The following is an 18,920-nucleotide window of genomic DNA, read 5'->3' on the forward strand; positions in this document are numbered from 1 at the left end:
TTTGGTTGAAGATCTGATAACATTCAGTGTCAAAGATATGCAAAAATGCAGAAAATCAGACAGGGGGCAAATACTTTTTCAGGGCACTGTATATTTGTAACCTGCCCTGGGCACAAGGGCAAACTTGAAGCAATAAAGGGAGTAGACCAACTATAAACTCATACTATTGTCAACAGTGTAGTGCCTTCCTGAGAGGCACCGATCATACGGCTGAAGAGATAACTGACTATTCCTCAATGCAGCAGGAGCTGAATAATCATCACCTTTGAGGCAATGGAAGAGCCTATTAATAGTCTATTAGATCATGATGTTTAATCCAGAGAGGTGCATATTGTTTCTAAATATATCTCATGCGAACCATTTGTATGAATTTAGCAGATCATAATTTCAATTGTTCTTTCATGAGAATGGACTGGTTTTAAAAACCCAAAACAAAAATATCGGTGTTGGGAGCGAGTGTTGTGCCACAGTCACGCTTCGGGAACTTTGAGAGAAAACAACACTGTACACTTTATCAAAAAAAAAAAAAAAAACGGCCATTCTCACGTGTTCTACTTCCAGACAAACTTGCAATAAGAACCGGACCCAATACAAAATAATACTTATGCGATTCTAGTGGTTAACATTGGGTTCCACTACAGGCAAGAACTAACGACTCTGGAGCCTAGTGCAGTGGGCAGGTCCCGCTTGCATTCATTCCATTTGCTGCTTTACTTTGGGGGAGTGGATGTATAGGCTTGGGCTGTTTACCCTTTCAGTACTAATCTCGTGAGGGTGGAAACACGCGCTGTGAATGTCAAAGTGAAGCCACGGTTACAGATTGAAAATATCAGGTTATGTAAATCCATGCATTGGTAAACAAAACAATGCTACACACATTTAAGCCGTCGCTGTGTCTGCTCCGATGTTCGGGAAGGCTGACAGCTCGCTTCTATCACGGGGACAGAGTGGCGACTCTCGGTTGTCAGCCTGATTTGAACTCTCCACTCTTCCAGGTAGGCCAGGGATGCAGCCTCGCGCTCGAGTAAAGTACTGTAGCTGGGAGGACAGGAAGGTCGCCCGCACCAGTATTATACACAGTTCATAAACTGTACTGTAATATATATATATATATATATATATATATATATATATATATATATATAGCATTGATATGTAAAATAAGACTGATGTACAGAACTTCTTTTTCTTTACAATGTTATGTTATTGTCAAACCTCTCAAAATATTCCAGCAGGTCTCCGTACCGCAGTGTAACTAAATAAAATAAAACGATATACAATACACGAGACAATTGTGTTTAATAATTGCAATAATTAATTGACGTTAGTTAGTAATCTTATTTATCGTAGGTTGGAAGGTCAAGGGTAAAAAATTAATACCCGTGCCATCAGTTGTCCAGATTTTGCGAAACTAAAGCATACATCATGCCGGAGAAAATAAATCCAGCCGCGCTTTGTTTTAATCACGTCCCTGATTCAGTTTATTATATGGATACAATTGATTTCTTGTACAGTACTTTCACGTGATGTAAGTTTTACTCGTATCATATCCCAACCAATTTTTCTCATACAAAAATAAAGTTAACAAAAATAAATAAATAAAATAAGGTATAGTTTGTAATAAATAAATACATAAATTAAAAAAAAAACATGCAACAACAACAATGTACTGAAATAATTAATAAATTAAGCTAATTACAGTGTCTCGTTATTGCATACTTCATTTTGCACTTTAATACTGTTAATAACAGTAGGGGATTTTGGCATCCCATATTCTTGATTACACTTTTGGTAGTGGGAGGCAATTGCTTAATAAGAAAATAATTATCCAACACACTAGAACGTTATCCAGAACGTTTCCTTTCCTACTGTCAGCACCACAAAATACGAACGGTTGAGAATTGATTCTGTTTTAGTATGATTATGAATCACTTATTTATAATACTAATAATAATGCACTTTATGTAATCCCTCTAGTTAATTATATGTCAGTTTCAGAGGTTTAATTATAGCTCTTAAATATATGAAAATAATACATTGTATTATTAAAATTAAAAATGTAACTGTATTTGGATGCCCATTCATGTTCCACTGAGAAATCATATTGGAAGCTAAAACCTACAGAACAACATCAGAGCTGTTTAAACAGCTTACCACACAGCACATAGTTGCGATATAGGCTCAGTTGAAACCTTTGTCTAATTTGTGACTCTTAAAATAATAGTGTTTTATTAATAGTGGTGTGATACACATTACATGACTTATCATTGATAAAATGTAAGGAAAACAAAAAAACCGGGAGCTTTTAAAGCAAACAGAGATGCAGGTTGTATCCACGGTTATGGAGTAACACTTTTCTTTTTCTTTGTTGTCCCTCTAGGAGAATTATGAGCGAATGCAAGCTTTAGTAACCGAGCTTAAAGAACGTGCAGACACAATCAAATTGGGTAATCTTTTAATTAATTATTAAAGGATTTGCCTTTTTCTCTAGTTACCAAATCAGAAAACATACAACTCGGACAATACATTAAGGACTTGCCAGTAGTCTGTTTGATTTGTTTTAGAATTGTAATTGGTGCTTTATCCAATGTGATACAGCACATGAGTTAGTGAGTGATTGATTGTGGTTGTGTTTATATACAGTAAAATAATAGAATAATGACATTAGAGTTTTTAAAATAATAAGAAAAATAGGATATTTGTGATCCAGAGGTTTACCACGGCTAACTCTGTGACTTATTGTAATCATGTCAGCACCAGCCCCTCTCCTTGTAAAATCCTTCCTAATAATCAAAATGCTCTTCTTGTTAAAGGAGGCGGAGAAAGAGCCAGGAAGCTACACACGTCAAGAGGAAAGCTGTTACCACGAGAGCGTGTTGACCGACTTATTGATCCGGGGTAATACATAGCCAGGGGTTTTAAATCCACACCATCTGTACTGGAATAGTACACTACTGTATTATTTTGATCTCTGTTTTCAGTAAATGTGCTCATGCTGGGACTCACCTGTTGAGTTAAATGGAATGACAGTGTAGTGATGTCAGCAGCCCGAGCTATTGATGGCTATATCTTCTATAGTTTCTCTTTTATATATGTGACTCTCAAAGGGGCTTTCAGACATGCTGTTATTTGATTTGTAGGTGGAGTTTCTCGTTGCAAAACACTAGAATTGACCTTCATATTTTATATTTTTGCAGCTCTCCTTTTTTAGAGTTCTCCCAGTTTGCCGCTTACCAGCTGTATGGTAATGAGGAGGTGCCAGCAGGAGGGATCATAACAGGCATTGGGCGAGTATCTGGGTAAGTGTAATCACTGACTGCTGCTACTAAGAAATTATGTCACTGAATAGTATCTATTAGCATTCATTAGCTATAAATCTTACTGCTTGTCCTTGATGAAATATCTCACAACAATACACACTGCAGCTTATTCTAAAAACAATATACTTTTAAACTAGCTGCAGATTGTATAGGTATGGATGCTGCTGTGAGAACATGGGCTACAGTAACTCAACCAGCCATGCAAATAAACACAGAAATAAAGAGGTGATTAAAGCTGTTACAAGTTCAGTAAAAGGGGCTTGCTTTACTTAGCGTGTGTTAGTTTTACTGATCTTGCATAGAAGTTCCACCCATCCCAGGTTTTAATACAAGCTTGATTAGCCATAGTGTATAGGTGACAAGCTCAGGTGTGTCTTAATAAACTCATTGTAAAACCAGTAATTGATGAAACTGCTATGCAAAGGGAGTCGTATTTCCATCTCTAGATGAGTCAGCTGCCAGTATAAATAATATACTGAGCTAGGCTGCGATTGTTTTTATTGCAGTAGTATCCATGGAAACATGCAACTATGACAGACTGGATCCAGCTGCCCAGGCATGGCTACCCAAGTCACGCCCTGGTTGGCTGTTAAGGGTTTTAAATATCAAGCTGACGTGTTGTCGTTGCCCACACTCAGTCCTATGGAAAAACATTGGGCTTCAGAGCGACTGCGTTTATGTGTAGTTCAAACAATGCTGCTGGTTATGTATCCAGAATCATTGATGTGGTTCCTGATGTGGAGCTGGTAGGGTGATTTATTATTATTTTTTTTTATAATTTAGTAGTTGCCAGTTATTTTTTGTATTTTCTCCCAATTTAGAATATCCAATTATTTTTAGGCTCAGCTCACCGCTACCACCCCTGTGCTGACTCGGGAGCAGCGAAGACGAACACACGCTGTCCTCCGAAGCGTGTGCCTTCAGCCGACCGCTTCTTTTCACACTTTAGACTCACCATGCAGCCACCTCAGAGCTACAGCGTCGGAGGACAACACAGCTCTGGGCAGCTTACAAGCAAGCCCGCAGGCGCCTGGCCAGACTATAGGGATCGCTGGTGTGCGGTGAGCCAAGGACACCCTGGCCGATCTAAGCCCTTCCCCCAGGGCGGCACTCGGCCAATTGTGTGCCGCCCTCTGGGAGCCCCCGTCCACGGTCGGCAGTGGAATAGCCTGGACTCACCCAGGCTATATGGGGCGCATCCGGCACTCTACGCGGAGCGCCTTCACCGGATGCGCCACTCGGGAGGCCCCCGGGAGGTTCATTTAAAAAAAAAAAAAAATAACAATGTCATTTACATATTTTAAATACGATTTGAAATAAAAAGTATACTGCATCTGTGATGTAAGTGCAGTCTCGTAAATTTCTGTATCTGTAAGTGAAAGAAAATGTTTGCCCATCCCTGTTCTCTGAAAGCTATTTTTAAGTCTTACAAAAAGGAGATGCATCTACAGTACACTAACTGCATTGCAATTGTAGCTCATTTATACGACTACTTAAGGATTATATAATCTTTTTTTTTTCTAAGTAATACCAGAGTTTTAATGTTTCACATGCATAATATAAAATAAATGCAGCTGTCACCCATTGAGTGTATTTATGCTTGTTCTTTCAGAGTGGAGTGTGTGATTGTTGCCAATGATGCAACTGTGAAAGGCGGTACATATTATCCAATCACAGTGAAGAAGCATCTTCGGGCCCAAGAAATCGCTCAGCAGAATCACCTGCCCTGTATTTATTTAGGTGAGCGTTGTTATTGTCAGCTTGAGTTGAAACTTAATCAATGATTTTAAGCCAACTCAGAACCCAACAATGTCTGATATAAGTGTGGCTAAACTGTGGAAGAATGCTGTCCCAATGGCATGATGTATGATGGTGACCATTGCAGCTTTAACAAAGTTGACCTATCCCACACAAAAGTTTCCCATAGTAAAAGCATAGCAGAGTGTAATAAAGCAGAGGTAAACATTGTAAAGACCAGCGAGGTATGGTAAAGCATATTAATAAACATGGCAAACCAGGATAAACTATGGTAAATGCACAGTATAACCATGGGGAAAAACATGGGAAACTGCAAAAAGACTGTTTTACTATTAAACACATTTTAAATATGATTGATTATGCAATAAAAAATAATTTGCTAATAATCTGGTATGAATTGCAGTTGATTCAGGAGGGGCAAATTTACCAAGGCAAGCAGATGTGTTCCCAGACAGAGATCATTTTGGGCGTATTTTCTTCAACCAGGCACGTCTGTCTTCTGAACGCATTGCACAGGTAAGAAGAGAAAAGCAACCTTGAGCAATAGCTTGTGCGGTACAGTATATGATGCAGGATTAGACAGCTGTCTGTTAAATTGCTGTGTAAAATGTGCATTTACCTGTACTGATATCTCCTATTTTATGCAAATGTATATTTTTTAAAAAAAACTCTTCATTTAATGTTGGTTTTCACGTTTTGTTTATATAAACTTGTTCACGGATTGCCTGAAGTATAACCCTTTTAAAAATCTTTTGCTTCAGATCGCTGTCGTGATGGGATCCTGTACAGCGGGTGGAGCGTATGTACCTGCTATGGCTGATGAAAGCATTATAGTGAGAAAGCAAGGGACAATCTTCCTAGGAGGCCCTCCTCTGGTGCGTTTCAGTCACTCCTTGTGTTTATGTACTGTATGTATGTTTGTGTGTGTGTAGGAGTGTCTAGTTATGCATGAATAACATTAGGGTCTGGACCGTCAGCTGATTCATAGACCCTCCACAAAGGTAATTCATTAATTTCGTAATTGGACACAATCAGCAGTTACAGCAGCCCTCCTGCACTAAAAGTCACTTAGGTCTGTAGAATCTGCTGTCCGTGGCATTATGATTTCTGTTGTGTTTTTGCAGGAAGAGACCCTCTAGTGTAGTGTGTGTGTGTATGTCTGTCTGTCTATCAATGTATATATATATCTTTCTGGAATTGTCTTCTACTGCTACTCAATGCATATTTCTAAGTGATCGAAGGAGTAACTGTTAATGGGATCTGGCCTCATCAAGCACATCTAATCAGTAAACATGAAGGTGCCTCACCCCCCTGGGAGCAGGGCAAATCATTCACAGCGGCTGAATGACAAAACTGCACTTGTTAACTCGTATTGATTACCTGCTGGCTGCAGTGACACACATCTCCCAGGCCCACTGAACTCATTAATATTTGTTAGTCTTGTTTACCCATAGAAAAAGACCACATAACCATGTCAATTTCAAAGTCACATAGAACCAATATCCAGAACCCTATTGCAGTTCTAAGTGGGGCACATACATTGACTTATAACATGAGATCATTTTTTACAACCAAGGTCCAGAAAACCAGTTCAATCGAAACTTAAGTGGGTCAAATTTACTGTCAGAAAAACACCCCATCTGTCACTACCCGCACAGGTTGTGGAAAAACAAACATGAAGGTTGTGCTTAACATGCTGGATTTTCTTTTATCTATCTCTAGGTGAAAGCTGCAACCGGTGAGGAGGTATCAGCTGAGGATCTAGGTGGTGCAGACCTTCACTGCAGGTAAATACAGTTTGGAAATGCGTGTTACTGTTTGCTTGTTCTGTGTCTGTGAGGTTGCTGTTCTAACCTTCCCAGTAAATGGGGTAGTGGCATGCATGACTCTACACCCCATGGTGGTATATGTAGTGATACTAAAATTCTATGAAAAACATTTCAGCTGAATGTCTTCATTGAGAAAGTCTGTATCAAGATGCTGCTATGCTAAATCTCAGCCCTTTCAGTGGGAGTTGGAGCTTGGAGCTTGAGATGCTTAAGGCAATTTCTCCTTCGGTGATGGGACAATAAATTGTTCGCTGTTGAAAAATAAAAAGCAATTAAAAGTATTCTGCTATTGCATCTCAACACCTGTCTGTCGATGTCTCAGTGAAAACAAATCAAGTGACTCCTACACAGTTTGAAGGACTGCTGGGGATTGCTGACCTCCAAACAAGAATATCATTATACAAGAAAATGAGTCCGTGCTAGGTGATGTAGCTCATGAGATCCGCCTGGTTCATTTTAAGTCAAGAATTGTGTTAATATTCAGCCTTTGTCAAATATGGCTGTTTTCTAACATTGCATTTCTATCTGGTAAAACTTGGACTGCTGTTTAGAGCTAGTACAGGCATCCAGCTGTAACACTGCATGTTACTACAGTACCTACATTAAGAACATGAACCTACATTATAAATGATCCCCTGCAAGTTTTGCAAATATCTAGAGAAACATGCTGCAGATTCTTTAGCACAGTTAATTTATCAGATCAGAATATGGTGGTAGATCGAGGCTGTCTGTCCTTTTGCCTGAAAATCTGCCTATATGTCACAATTCCATTTTCACATACACTGTATATTTAGAGAACCCATTGTGATGAAACTTTCTAAACACTTTGTTAGCACTGATTGTAGAAACCTGTGGGAGGGGGGAAATAAAGATCTCCCTGTCCCTGAAACCTTAGGGTGGTTGTTATACCTTTTAAGTTGTAAAACAAATGCTACTTTATTTTTTAAATAATGTTTTTCAAAATAATGTGTACCAAAGATTACCAAACTTTTCCACAATGAGCTGAGAGTTTCCCTCGATATAGCAATGTAGCTGTCCCCAATGAATGTTTAGCTGTCTGTTGGTCATAAACACCAAGAGGTTGCTAAATGACCTTGTTATGTGTTATTTACAATATGAAACTGCTATAAGGGACGGCGGTCTTAATCTGTAAAACGTTTCAATTATGAACTAGTCAGGTTTACACTATTGCTTAAGCACTGGGGCTCTACATGTTATTCTTCAACATCAGATACTTTGTGTTGCCGCAGTTCCTGCCCCCCTTTCAAACAGCACCGCTGAGTGTGTCTTGTTGTCCACAGAAAGTCTGGAGTCACAGATCACTACGCCCTCGATGATGCCCATGCGCTCCATTTAGCCAGAAAAGCTGTGAGAAATTTGAACTACCAGAAGAAAGTGGATGTAAGTAAATGATCTGCATTCATGGGATGAATTTTCTTTTTAATTTGTGTTGTATTTGTATGCACCGCACCATATGGAGATTCAATCATTCAGTCATATGAAGGAAGCAGTTTTGGTTTCTCTCAATATTCAAGAGCTGCCTGTTTATAACCTGCTGGCATTATGCAATGTTGCTTAATTAATATGTTTCTAAAGTTAAGAGACAAACTAAAAGTAGGCAATCAATTGAATCTCTGACTTCAATTAATTTGTTGATAGTAATATAGTATGTATTTAATCATATCCTGATGTAACTATCACTGACACTGTTATCTGCTGTATTATTGAATTGTATTTTGTCACACTTGTACTTGCTTGAACCAAGTCATTGTATTTATCTTGCTCTTAATTGTATTATTACTTGTACTGTGATACTTGAAATGTATTTGCTTACGATTGTAAGTCGCCCTGGATAAGGGTGTCTGCTAAGAAATAAATAATAATATTAATAATAAGTATACTTTAAGTGTGAAACAAAAGGATTTGGTTTATTTTTTATTAATAAATACCGTAAAACTTTAAGTAAACGCCCCAGCGTTTATTTACAATATTTGCCAGTAGCCCCGGCGCCTATTGGAGACCGGCGACTATTTGAGACTGCGTTTATTATGTAAGATCACTAACATCTGCAAATACTTCAGATGCAATCATGAAAAATCTGCCTGCACACAACCTATAGAAACGACATAAGTAAATTACAACTTTCCAGCAACGTCATTAACGGTTGTGTCAGTGGGTAATAACAGTTTGTATTGTAATAATAATAAAAACTGTGAAATCCACTAAAAATATCGGAACACAAGTGTGTATTAAGGTAGGCTTGCAGCACAATAAAGAAACAAACATGGTTTTAAAATTAATAAAAGCAATAAGTATCGTGCTTTATTAACACATATTTATTTACTGTTCACCCTCAAAACGTGTACTTTGGTAAGCATGGACAATCGATGAAAAATTAACCAGCAACGAACCTTCATTGCAAAACAACCGCATGAAATAGTGTGTTAATATGAAAAATAAGTTCATACTGTTGGCCCACAACACACTAAAAAATACTTCAAACTGTTTAAAGATTAACAATAAAATCAATACAAGTACCAGTTGTATCACAAAATCAAAGCAAAAGTGACTAATAACTGTTTTTATAACGTGTACATCGATAAAAATGAACGAAAAGGAGCAAAATACAAATATTCATTGCAAGACTCAAATGCACTAAGTACTGTTAATACAAAAATAATAATAATAATAATAATAAAAGCACGTACAACCCTGTTAATATCAGAAAACAAGTTTGTATTTTACTTACTTTCAGCACGCTCAAAAAAAGCTTCACAACTGGTTTTAAAATGAATACCGTCATTAAAAAAAAACCTGATACGTGTACCTTTTAAAATAAGTTAAATTCAGTTTCTTATAATTCATCCTGAGCCTCAGGGTCTCTTCATCGTTGTTGAAAAACAAATTAGTAAGCTCGCTGTACAGCCATGTGTGTGTATTGACTGGAACATTCAGTATGAATTATATTATTATTCATAATCCGGCGTTTAGAGACCTGGCGTCTATTTACCATATTTCCCAGCAGCCCTGGTGCATATTAGAGACCTGGCGATTATTTGAAGTTTTACGGTAAGATCATAATCCTGTTGATGTGCATTTCTTTTTAATGCATTTTTTATAAGAACAAGTACCCCGGGATGAATATTTTAAGATACTTCATTTCATTTTTATTTGGAAATGGGTTTTTGCAATTCAAGAGTCAGTCCCAGCTGGAGATTTTTTCTGCCTCTAGTAAAACAAGCAAACCCAATTTGGAGGAGGCTGATGTGGTTTGCCTGTAATGAGTTAATGAATTGTGTTTTTGTTTTTTGTAGAGGAATTAGATTTGTTTCTTATGAATCACGTATTGCAAAACAACCACCACACAGCTTCCAATGCCATTGTAATTGCTTGTTTCCTCCTCCTTACTATTGTGATTTTTGCATCCATTCGGAACTGGCTTTGAGCGTCACTAGACATCCTTAGTACTTTCCAATGTGTCACTCAGACTCTAAACAAATACATAATACATGCATTGCTTCCAGTGCCAATTGCCTTTCCATCAGGAAGTGTGGGCCAGGTGAGTGACCTCATTGAAATCATTATTCCTCTTGCCACCTACATGCTAGAGCAAACCTTGCTCAAGAAATGGAACCCAAGCCCTCACACTGAGATGAGACCTGTGCTAACGAGGTTCCTGAGAGGCCCACTCAAGGGCAGAATGGCCCGCAAGCCCACTTCATTGGGTATTTGTAAGTATGCATGTATGTATACCGGTATGTAACTTTAATATATTTAAATATTACCAGGTGACTGTGGAATGTCCAGAGGACCCTCTGTTTCCTGCAGATGAAATATATGGTATCGTTGGTGACAACTTGAAAAGAAACTTTGACGTCCGAGAGGTATTGGTCTGCGAAGTGCTTTTGAAAGGATATCATGTTTCACTTGATTGAATGCAGTGCATCCTTGCTGCAGCAACTATTCTGTCTTGTCTTGTCTTTATGGCAGCCCTCCGGAAAGCTGGTGGTTGAAATATAGAGTATAAAACATTCTACAGTCTCGTTAGAGATCTGTTATAAATGTTGTATGTTAAATAGGAAGGCACCATTTTTTTCTATTACAAACCATTTTATTTAATATCCTTGTTATCCATAGTTGACAAATACTGGGTAGTTTAAAAGTAACTGAGCAGAGAAAAGCATTCATCTTAGAGTAGTGCAACTGCTGTTAGCAGCAAGAGACCATGGGAAATTCTTAGTATTTGGTTCAGAATAGTAGTCCACAATAAGTACGAGCCATTGTCAAATACTCTTTGCTACTGACTTACTGGAGTCTACCATGATATCCGATTCTCATAGCCTGTAACTCTAGTGGCTAGTGAACAGTAGTCTGGAAGTCACTTGGAGAACACATGAGATAGTAGTGTGTGAATTTTTTATTTTATTTTACATGGATGCTTTTTTTCTGATACCCAGCAAAGAACAGTTTTTAAAATGTAGTTTGTGAAATTTTAATCTGTGACTGATTCAGAAAAGACGCATTTCCAGATTTCAGCCATAGGCTTACGACTGTTTGTTGTTTAAACTGCATATTCAGTATATAAATATAATTCTGTGTTTCTTTGCAGGTCATTGCAAGAATCGTGGATGGCAGTAAATTCGATGAATTCAAAGCTTTTTACGGAGATACATTAGTCACAGGTACAGTAGTAATAAGAAACCATTAAAGTAAGAATGTCTGAGATGGAGTTAGAGTTTCTGAAAACGTAACGTGTGTGTTTTTTGTACGTTTCTTGACTCGTCTCTGAACAGGTTTTGCAAGAATATTTGGATACCCGGTGGGAATCATTGGGAACAACGGAGTCCTGTTTTCAGAGTCGGCAAAAAAAGTATGTGTCGAGTTTCAATAACCCTTTAATAATATGTCTTGAGCTGGTTTTGAGCCGTAATGCATGTTAGTGTGCGACATTCAGTTATAATCTGGAGAAGATTCATGAAATAATAAGAAAGGAGCTGTTCTATAGTGTCTTGATCTAACAATGGCCCGAATTGGTCAAGGATTTTAGTACCAGCATAATGACGATCTGAAGCATACCGCAAGACTCGATAGTAAAGTGTATGTCAAATAAGCCAATATACTGATTGTTTTAAAGTTAATTGCTGGAGATTGTCTGCTATGGATTTACCTGCTACGGGTGGGTCCTGCGCACAGTACAGACATCACTCCACAGCCTGCTGAAGACAAGATTAGCACAGCTGAACTGACAAACATCAATTGAACTGCAATGTGCTGAACACTAAATGTGCCTGCAATAAATGGAAGGAAAAAGTGCTAGAAAAGTCCCCAGAGGCCAAAGCAAAGCCTTTTCCACCTTCAGAATTTCAATAGACGTGGTTAGTGGCCTAATGTGAAGCATTCTATCCTGTCTGGTTTCTAGTTTCAAATACAATCTCATGTGCACTTGTAAATGCCACCTGTATTTAAATTCCAAGTCTCAAATGCCAAAATACATCTGGGTATAAAACGAACATGTCCTGCGTATTAAAGTTAAAGAGCATCTGGGGGGTAGTTTAATTTTATTCACACCTCATTTCAATTTCCCTAGCATTATTTGAAGGAGCTGAGGAGCTTTTTTAATCCTGTGCAAGGTTATTAATATGAGAGCTGACATTTTTCAAAGTTGGTTGATTTTAAATTTTTTTACCAAGGGAAGAACATAAGCTGTGACAGGATGCATAATAGAAACAAATGCTGGCTGAATAGCACAAATGTGACAATGGAGCAGATTTATCAAGTGTGCGTGCACAGAAATTGTACATGAAGTGCAGGTGTGATTTGTTGCACACCTATTCACCATAACTGATGATCACAGATTACCATAACATAGGTTCCATAATACTTTCCAGGTAAAACAATTTAAAATATAAATGCTAATGTATACTGTTTGACTCATGTACTCATTTACAGTACTTTTTGTGGGAAGCTTGTTAAGATGGGAGTGGGGAAGCTGACGTTGACTATAAACCGGTTTAATTATAAGAGTGCTGAGAAATCTCGAGTGTCAGTTTGGGCGACCCCTCCCGGCGTAATGTTCCCGGGAAAATGAAGAAATATTTAGAACTTAACAAAAAAAAAAGGGGGATGAGAGACGTTCATCCTGTGACTGACAAGCGTGAGCTTCACAAGCTTCACAATGCTGCTGCTGTCAATAAACCTGGTCTGAGAGAACGCTGCATATTGACCTTGTGCAATTGCATAAGGGATAGGTGCACTACACAGTATAGAGCGGCGCTTTTTAATTAAGGTACTCATTGATATTGTAATTAAGGTACTAAGAACGTAGGTGTTCCTGGAAAACAACGAATAGATCTTTTTGACATATTGTGTAACGCATTGGAATCAAGATGCGAAAAAGTAAACAAGTTGTGAATAAGTGAGGTGCTGCTTTAATCTTGTCTGCTTTGAATGTGATTGCAGGGAACTCACTTCATTGAACTCTGCTGCCAAAGAAATATTCCACTTGTTTTTCTACAGAACATCACAGGTAGGTTCAAAATTGTAAAATTGCTAAACATTGTGAATGTGGTGCTTGTATATAAGACGGTACAAAGTAGATGCTAGGAGACCGTTTTTTTAGAGTATAGAGGAGCATGGTTATCGACCACTACCAGCATGAAACAAAACAAACTTTTGTTTTGTTTAATTGGAGATATTTGTTACTAAGCTCATTAGAAAAAAAATTGCAGCATGCTTTTCTCGGGGGGGGGGGGGGGTCAAACTCAAATTTGAATTGCAAAAGACGGCATGTTGTGACATTTTAGCCGTGTAATAAATTCTAGCATGATAAATATTTCATTGATGATATGTTGTTTCTACAGAAGTCTGTCATATTGGTTTCTCCTACAATTTATTAAAAGACATGGCTGAGGCAAAGACCTAGACTGGAAGTGTCGACATACAGAACCTCCGCCTCTGTACTGCTCCAAACTCACACTGTGCTGTGTCTGTTCTGAAAGGGTTCATGTACAGAACCTCCCTCTCCTGTACTGCTCCAAACTCACGCTGTGCTGTGTCTGTTCTGAAAGGGTTCATGTACAGAACCTCCCCCTCCTGTACTGCTCCAAACTCACACTGTGCTGTGTCTGTTCTGAAAGGGTTCATGTACAGAACCTCCCCCTCCTGTACTGCTCCAAACTCACACTGTGCTGTGTCTGTTCTGAAAGGGTTCATGGTTGGAAAAGAATATGAAGCTGGCGGGATAGCAAAGGATGGGGCCAAGATGGTAACTGCAGTAGCGTGTGCCAACGTTCCTAAAATCACTGTCCTCATCGGAGGGTCGTACGGAGCTGGCAACTATGGAATGTGTGGACGGGCGTACAGGTCAGTCACCTGTTTCTTTGTTCTCTAAGAAATATGTAATAATATTTTAGCAGCCGGAGCATTTGCTTGATTGCAGCAGCTAACATCAATACATTTTCGCTATTTCGTTTTTTATAATGCTGACATTTACATCCAGTGCTAATATTTATATGAACCTGCACAATAAAGTTTGTTTCTGGTGCAGTGCCAACTAGCCCCATACCGTCTCTGTTAACCATCCATAACTATACAGGACTCAATGGTAGAACATGTAATGAAACTAAAATAAGTTTTCTACTTCTCTTTTCATTCTTGACATGGGGTGGGGGGGGCTGTCCTAGCCATCTATTTATCAAACCAAAAGTGTATCCAACTAACAAGAAAAAAAGCCTGGGGTATCTTAAACTCCTGTCCAAAGGAGATCACAGTCCTATCCTTGTCCTCCTTTTTCCCTGCCCTTTCTTGTTAGTTTCAAAAACAGAAATGGATTGACTGTGTTACACATTGTACATTGTTTACAGCCCTGTAAAACGGTCTTGCATCTGCCTGTTGATACTGTGCTGTGATTTAATTTACAAGTGATTTCAGGTACATTTCTGTCTTTACTCTGGCAGCCCAAGATTCCTGTACATGTGGCCTAATGCACGGATATCGGTGATGGGAGGTGAACAAGCAGCCACAGTCTTGGCAACTATCACAAAGGACCAGAAAGCCAGAGAGGGAAAGCAGGTATGATTTTTTATTATAGGGCTTTTTGTCAAACAGTCATTCGCCATTATGGGCTGTGCTTTTCAGTGGTATATGGAAGGATGCCCCTTTTCAAGTAAAACAGAGAAAATCAGTTAATGCCACAAAATTGTTATTATCCTGCAAGTTAACATGTAGAATACACTTTCCATAATAAAGTACTGGTATTAGAACTACTTATTGTGGTAAAACTTTGGAAAGACGTTCTTTAGCAAATGTCATTGAGAGTAAGCAAATCTGTGGTTATATCAAAGCCTCTGTACATACATGTGTCACTGTCTTAACGTACAAGTCTGTACAATGTGTTTTGCGAGTTACATGCTTTATGATGCACGCAGAGAATATGGGGTGGGGGGGGGGAGAGATCAACAGCAAAAAATTACTTTTTCTTCTCTTTTCTGCTTGTATTATGAAACATGACTAAACTCTTTAGCAAAGCTAATCAGTAGTTTGAAGGATCACAGTCCTATTTCTAAAATATCAAATTTGAGCATTAAAAAAACATCTTACTATAATAAATTATTTAAATGTCAATGGTAGGCCTCTTGCTGAAGAGAAGATCTTTTGAATAGAATAAGAAACTTGTTATTTTGAAACTAAGACCCCATGTTCCTCCCAGTTTTCTGCAGAAGAGGAAGCAGCCCTAAAAGAACCAATAGTAAAACGGTTTGAAGAGGAAGGAAGCCCATATTTTTCCAGTTCAAGGTAACTTCAAGCTTTAACAAAGTTTCTGTTTTAACAGGTTTTTTCCGCCCAAATTAACAGGACTGCTCAGTAAGGAGATCGACCTTTTAATGATAAAATGGTTACAGCAAATCAGCATGAATACATCTCTTATTTTTTTGTACAGATTAGTGTGTTTAGGTTTTAAAATGCATGGTGATCAATGTCTGTGTGCTTGCACTGTATCGGAGAACTGGGGATACTTGGTTTGCTGGTACTTTACATTCATAGTGAGAGACTGTCCTCGTCTCTGATCATTATGGTCTGTTCTGCAGATAAGATGTTAAAAACTTTGATTTGATCTGTCTGTCACCTCATAACTTCCTTATTGCTCTATATTAATTGATGCATTTTATGAATCCTAGCAGCCCCATAAAAAGTCCTATTTAATTCTGTTTTACATGAACCAGCCTAACTTTTCTGAGTTACTGCAGTACTTCTAGGGAATCGTTGAGTTTTTTGTTTTTTTTTTGCAAACAGGTTAAGTTCTCCTGACTTCAATTTTTATTAGTTTTCAACACGCAGGCCTTAGAAGCTCATGCTCTGAATGCTGAAAAAGAAGCGTAGCTAAATTCTGTCAGCAGTTGTGAAGGGATCTATTTGTCTGGATCTGAAGAACTTAAGTGCTTGTGCAGAGTTTGTGCTGGGTACACAAATCGCTCCCCTTCATAAGCTGCAGGCTCTTTAGGATATTTGTGCTGGCTCCATTTATCAGCCCGGGGACAATGGCATATGACTATTGATACCATTTATAATTCAGCTTAAGAATGAATCTCTACAGACTTTGGAGAAACAAGTTTTTTATACCTGTTTCAAATCTTACCAGTGTTCCTTTGTCATGTCCAAGATTTACTACAGTACTTGTGTCCAAGAAAAAACATAATTGACAGAACTAAAGTGCAAACGTATAGATTTTAGAGATTTTGAACCTTTTATATATGAGGTCAATGAATTCAGTAATATAAACTGTTTTATATATAATTAATAAATTATATATATAACAATTATTAGGTCATTTTTGTATGTCACCATTGGATAATTAAGCTTTGTCTTGCTAACAGCACTTTTAATTAAGGCTGGACTGACCTGAGTTCAGTCACTAATGAAAACTGGGTTTTGATATTCTGCGTGCGTATGTAATATTACTCAATGAAACTAGTGAAATTCTTTGACAAAAGTAACATCTAGAGGTATTTACCATTGCATGACAGGAATGATGAGTTGCCATGAATTTAATGAATCTGTTAAATCGGTTTGAATAGGTAATAGTAACCAATTGAAAATAAGCAGATGTGTATGCACTGTGATAAGGGAGAGCAGTTCAGAGCAGATTTAACAGCAGCCTAATTGTCTCAATTCATTAGCATTCTCTTTTGATCACAGCTTAACAATTGCGAATTAAGTAGAGATTTTGATAATAAAAACTGAAAAGTTCAAGCCCTAATCACATGTAAAGAAAAATAAAGATCTGTTATTAGCAGTTTCACAAACAATATAAAGCAAACCAAGATAACACATCCAACAAAAGCTTTCATTTTCAAAAATAAAAACTTTTATACTCAGACCTTCTATTAATCATTTTTTGATCCATTTCAGCTTTTACTCATTAACTGCTGGGTCTCAAGAGTGTTTGACAAAGTGTAATTAGGGCCATTAGGTACCTCTTTGAATAATAGATTGTATTACGAAATTGGAGCCAGCCACCAGAGGGAATTAATCCCATTGACAAGCCATTGCAATGCCTGTTGCTTTTTCACAGAAACCCTACCATTAATTAGAAGCAGTATGAGGCACGATATTGTTAAAACAAATACATTAAGCCAGATACGAAGGGTGCATTGTTCCACCTCAGGATGTGGGAACTAAAGTCAATCGAATGACCTTTTCAGAATCTGCTTTAGAAAATGATCTGTAATCCTGAGAAACACAGCACACAAATCCCACATTTTTAAAAGAGGAAGGAAGTATAAAAGTTAATTGTAAACGCTCTGTTTTGTTCCAGGCTGTGGGATGATGGGATTATTGACCCTGCTGACACAAGGCTGGTGCTGGGTTTGAGTCTCAGTGCTGCCCTCAATGCTCCTACCAAGAGCACACGCTTTGGAGTCTTCAGAATGTGATCAACTTTTGGAAATGATCTTTATATGACAAGGGGTGTAGCGAGATTTGGAACTAACTCATGGGCTGGTTTGACAAATAAAAAATTCTGTATACAAGTTTTGTTTTATTATTATTTGAAATGGTGCATCAATTGAGGCCTACGGAAAAAAGAAAAAAAAAGTGACAAAGTTTTATCACAACTGAATTAGCGGTTCTCTCGATCTATGTAAAAAATGGTAGTACACACAGACTGACGGATGCCTCCATGTATTCCCAAAATAAATAATTTTGTTGTTTTATCACATCATTATACATGTTGTACATTCTCCCCTACACATCAATACATTGTGGTGCAACTGCAGAAAGATTAGCAGGGGAAAAAACCCCACAGCGTCGCACACAAAGGTAAACATTGAACTGGCAGACACACAGCCTGTGCTGTATGTATAGTCCTGCGGTTGGCAGAGCAACATGGCTGGCAAACTTTGTAAGGCAGCGATGCTCAGTCCTTTCCATCCATTCTAATACAGGACCTTGCTTCCTTGTTGAACTGAGCACTCAAGAGTAGGGGTCTACCTAAATCGCGTAATTGAGGGGTCACCATGAAATTCACCTCTTTTAGGGGCCAATGCATACTGGAAAAGTACAGAGAGAAAAAAAATAAACCTTGTTTAAACGAACTACTGCACAACACAAGCGACGCAAACTAGGTATCTTCCTTCTGTAGATAGGCTTTTTTTATTCCTTCGCCGTCCTGTGTGCATTGCACTTAGGCAAATAAAACAACAAAAAAACATTCTTGTTTACAGTTCAAATGACAACGATGTTTTAATCAGCCTATCAGTGCATCTGTATTGGCTTTTCTGTGACCTGTACTGTACAGTAGGAGGTGGGACAAAGTCAGTGCTGCATTGTTTTGATTTAGGTCGCTAAAATCTAGTTTTCAGCATTGGAGGTAAAATACCAGAAATGGACGACAATGCAAAAAAAGCAAAGTATATTTCAGCTGATCATGTCAAGATATTTCCCAAAGAAACTACATGCATATGGAGGTAATTGTTTTGCACATCTTGTAATGTGTCTTTGGAGAAAATACGATTGA

The 18,920-nt window shown here is 38.1% G+C and overlaps 1 protein-coding gene across 1 annotated transcript; it reads left to right on the forward strand.

The window, feature by feature from the left end:
- Positions 1–738: 738 nt before the first annotated feature.
- Positions 739–17,934, forward strand: LOC117404124 (methylcrotonoyl-CoA carboxylase beta chain, mitochondrial-like). The gene is made up of 17 exons (XM_034006872.3): positions 739–995; positions 2,381–2,447; positions 2,814–2,898; positions 3,198–3,299; positions 4,933–5,060; positions 5,482–5,594; positions 5,840–5,953; positions 6,801–6,865; positions 8,209–8,308; positions 10,696–10,791; positions 11,517–11,589; positions 11,701–11,777; positions 13,367–13,433; positions 14,113–14,269; positions 14,863–14,977; positions 15,615–15,700; positions 17,721–17,934. Exons 1-17 carry the CDS (start codon positions 867–869, stop codon positions 17,836–17,838), a joined length of 1,692 nt encoding a protein of 563 aa, XP_033862763.3. The 5' UTR covers positions 739–866; the 3' UTR covers positions 17,839–17,934.
- Positions 17,935–18,920: the final 986 nt, after the last annotated feature.

This window comes from Acipenser ruthenus, chromosome 1 (assembly GCF_902713425.1).
Source record: "Acipenser ruthenus chromosome 1, fAciRut3.2 maternal haplotype, whole genome shotgun sequence".
NCBI lineage: Eukaryota > Metazoa > Chordata > Actinopteri > Acipenseriformes > Acipenseridae > Acipenser > Acipenser ruthenus.

Coding starts and splice junctions, on each gene's coding strand:
- LOC117404124 (XM_034006872.3), top strand. CDS start 867: ATGCTACACACATTTAAGCCGTCGCTGTGTCTGCTCCGATGTTCGGGA. Junction 3,300..4,932: donor GGCATTGGGCGAGTATCTGG/GTAAGTGTAATC, acceptor TTGTTCTTTCAG/AGTGGAGTGTGTGATTGTTG. Junction 14,978..15,614: donor AAGCCAGAGAGGGAAAGCAG/GTATGATTTTTT, acceptor TGTTCCTCCCAG/TTTTCTGCAGAAGAGGAAGC.